Below are 3,653 nucleotides of genomic sequence, written 5' to 3'. Positions count from 1 at the left end.
AAAACCAACCGAAGACGACAAACAAACAAACATGTCATGAAAAGAAAATACTTTTTCTCATTTTCTTGGACGAGCGTGTTGAATTTTGATGCTGAGTTCCATAGACAAAGGAAGAGTAGGCCTAATGCTTTCTGTTCAGGCATGCAGTAGGCACCCTGTTTGGGGGGGTCCTCACCGTTATCAAAAGTTCATACACGCGCGCATCCCATGTCCTTGCTTGCGTATTTACACATATTACATCTTGTGTATAGTGTGTGTGTGTGTGTGTGTGTGTGTGTGTGTGCGTGCGCGTGTGTGTGCGTGTGTGAGAGAGAGCGAGGAGGTATGTTTCCAATGTCGTGCGTACTCAAGTCGTAGAAGACCCAGCGTGTATGTGAATGCGTGTTCGTGTCCGTCTGCGTACGTGCGTCTGTATTTCTTCTGTCCGCATCCGTCAACTCTATCTGCACAAGTATTTTCTCCTCCTCCTCCTCCACCTTCTCCTCTTCCTCCTCCTCCTCCACCTGCTCCACCTCCTCCTCCTGTCTCCTCATACCCTCACACATGCGTCTCAATGAAGGAGTGCGTGTGGGTCATGAGCGTCGCCACCAACAGGGAGCGGTCGTCCTGGCCGTTGGTGCCAGAGGGGGGGCTGAGCTGGCAGATGTCTGAGTAAAGCTCACTGTGCCACTGCTTCCACTCCCTAAAGCTCTGGGAGCAGAGGCCTGGGTCCTCCAGCAGGGCACAGATCACGGCCATCTCCGACTCTTTGGCCTGGGAGACACAGAAAGGTGGCACGGTTTAAAGGGAAGCTCTCCTCCAACCCCTTGATTTCACACTCTCGCGCTCTTTCTCTCTGTTTCTCTCTCTCTGTCTTGTTTCTGACTTCTGAGTTTCTATAGAGTCTTCTGGTCTGCTAAAACAGGGCTCCTACAATATACATCTTGTTCTACATATACTGTATAGCGTTCTCCTTGAGTTCAAAGGTTTCGGGTTCAATTGAAGCGTCAGGATGAGGCGACCAATTGGGCGGAGGTGGTCTGCGGGGGCAACAGTTCTTTCTAGTTCTCTCCATAGACGGTCGGGCCACCAGGTAGCGGGGAATTGTACAGTCATGCCTTAACATTATTAATTAATATTTCCATCCATTAATTAATAATATTATTTATACTCTGAAAGGGATATCTCAACCCTTCGAAGAAGAAGAAGAAGAAGAAGAAGAAGAAGAAGAAGAAAAAAAAATAGGAATGCTTTAACTCACAGAGGATTTCGGTGTTTTTTTCTTTTTTTTTCAATAACAATACTACAAAACGAATAAAGTAAAGACGGTACTCTCTCTCTCTCAATGGCTGTGCTGCGGCGGCGGGTGCGCCGGGTCCGGTACCTTCAGAGTGCTCCTGAGGGCGCGCACCCTGTGCAGCCGGTCGTTCAGCAAGGGGTCCCGGGTCCTCTGGGTGAAGCAGCGGCGGAGCTCCTGCCGGCTGCACGGCCGCGGGTCCCCCATGGCCGTGATGTTGGCCTGCTCCAGGGCCCGGTACAGCTGCTCCAGCCCGTCCATGGGCACGGGCCCCTCGGGCCCCTCGCGGCCCTCGCGGCCCTCGGACACCCGCCGCTCCCTGCCTTCCGACACCCTCCTCTCGCGGCCCTCGCCCCTCATCTCCCACAGCTCTGCACCGCACGGGGGCGAAGGAGGCGGAGAAAAATGTATGAAAGCCGGTTACTTTACTGCATTTCCCTCATAGCACAGATTCACTTTTAAAGGAGTCTCGTGAAGGCCTTTGGCTGTGTTTGGGTCCCTTATTTCCCTGTCGTCACAGGGCTTGTTCTGCTATTCTAACTGGGGCAGTCTACAAACCTGTTTCCACTTCCGGCCCAAATACATATAAACAAGGGGCTGGGGATGAGGAACTGAGATATAGGGCGCTTGAAATGTGTCAGTGTGGCGACGTAAAGGCTGAGTAACTCATGAGGAAAGATCCCTATAGCTACAATAGAAAGAGAGTGTAGTCAACAGCTCAAACAGCGTTAAACACTCTGGCCACAAGCTCGACTCCTATCCAGCGACAAAGGGAATAAACGTCTGGGGGGCAGACAGGGGCCCGGCCGGGGCCGGCCCGCTCCTCACCTTCCTCCTCCGCCTGGTGGAGCTCAGCGGGGTTCTCCTCCGCCTCCTCGTCCTCGCTCCTCTCCTCCATGCGGGCCGGGGTGTGCAGCGGCTTGCCCGGCCGCGGGTCTCTGTTCCGGGGCAGGCTCTGGCTGCGCTGCTTGTGCGAGCGGCGGTGCGTGTGCGCGTGCGTGTGGGGCCCCCGCTCCAGCGGGAAGGGCCCGTCCCTCTCCCGGTCCCTCTCGGCCGCGTGGTGCCTCCTCACGGGCAGCGTGGCCTGCCTGCGTCTCTCGGGGGACATGCTGTGCCTCCCCAGCCCGCCGTACTGGCCCATGTCCCCGGCCATGCCGACCCCCATGACGCTGCCTCCGTAGCCCCCGTCGCCGCCGCCGCCGCCCTCCCCGGGCCCCGTCTGCAGGAAGTGGAGCCCGGAGCTGGTCAGGGGCGTCTCGATGAGGTCCTGCCAGGAGCGGCGCTCGCGGTGCGTGGAGCGGCAGCCGGAGGAGTGGGTGCTGGTGCTGCCCGTGCCCATGCCCCCCCCCATGGTGTCGCCGCGCTGCTCTTCCGCCGAGGAGTGGGAGTGCGTGGACTCGCTGGAGAAGTGGCGCCCGTGCTTGGGCTCCGGGAAGGGGCTGGAGGAGTTGACCTGCAGGGGGAGAGGGGACGTGGAAGAGACCATCTGAGGGGGGACGGGGGAGACGGACGAGAGCATCTGCGGGGGGATGGGGGAGGTGGAGGCGCTCATGGAGTGGGGGAGCGGGGAGGGGGTGGAGCGCATGAGGCTCATGGAGCTGAGCGAGCGGGGCAGCTGGTCGTAGCTGTGGAGGAGGTGGGTCTGGGGGGGGGGGTGGGGTGAGAGAGGGTGAGCCACAGGTAAAGGAGGTCATCGTGGATGGAAGGGGCACCCATGGGATATGGAGGAGAGGAGAGGAGAGGAGAAGAGTCAAAGAAAAGGGAAAGGGAGAGGAAAGGAGGAAGGATAAAGGGGTTGGAAGTGAAAAAGCAGTGAGATGACAGATGAGTCATAATGACCACTTCCAGACAAATGGAATGGCATGGCTGGGTCCATGATCTTAACCATTCTAAAATGAAATATGCTATCTTTCTGAAAGAAATAGAAATACAATTTATCTATAAATAAATATAGTATATATAAATATTTGCAAAATAAAAATAATGCTATATTTTCTTCATTTATAGCATCAGTTCATAATAAACCCATTTTTCCGTGGATTTAATGTTCACGGCTATTTGGCGCCACCTAGAGGCTCAAGGTAGGAATACAGGATAGCCAGTTTAAAATAAAAGTGGAGGTCTTGGCTGTTTGGAGAACTAGACCATCTAACACAAAGATGTTTTATTAATGCTGAAAGCTCTATTCAACGCTTTTAGAATAACATATTGGAATGAAATAGCAATGAAAATAGTGTGCAATGTGCGAAATGTGCATGTGTGTGTATGTGTGTCTGTGTGAATGCGTGTATGCGCGTGTGTGTGTGTTTGTGTGTGTGTTTGTGTGTGTGTGTGTGTGTGTGGTTGTGTATGTGCATATGTGTGTCTGTGTGGTTGT

General features: G+C 54.4%; 1 protein-coding gene across 1 annotated transcript in view; it reads right to left on the bottom strand.

The window, feature by feature from the left end:
* Positions 1-537: 537 nt before the first annotated feature.
* The window catches only part of LOC307081132 (connector enhancer of kinase suppressor of ras 2), a gene marked incomplete at both ends in the record, with an annotated part of 51,176 nt that continues 48,060 nt past the window's right edge, over positions 538-3,653 (bottom strand). The window contains 3 exons of the mRNA XM_079744183.1: positions 538-753; positions 1,364-1,647; positions 2,105-2,918. Coding sequence (XP_079600309.1) covers positions 538-753; positions 1,364-1,647; positions 2,105-2,918 — 1,314 coding nt within the window. The remainder of the gene's footprint in view (positions 754-1,363; positions 1,648-2,104; positions 2,919-3,653) is intronic.

This window comes from Pollachius pollachius, assembly GCF_949987615.1.
Source record: "Pollachius pollachius genome assembly, chromosome: 10".
NCBI classification, from domain to species: Eukaryota; Metazoa; Chordata; class Actinopteri; order Gadiformes; family Gadidae; genus Pollachius; species Pollachius pollachius.
The sequence above is the reverse complement of the archived record's forward strand: the minus strand, read 5'-3'. Positions and strand labels throughout refer to the sequence as shown.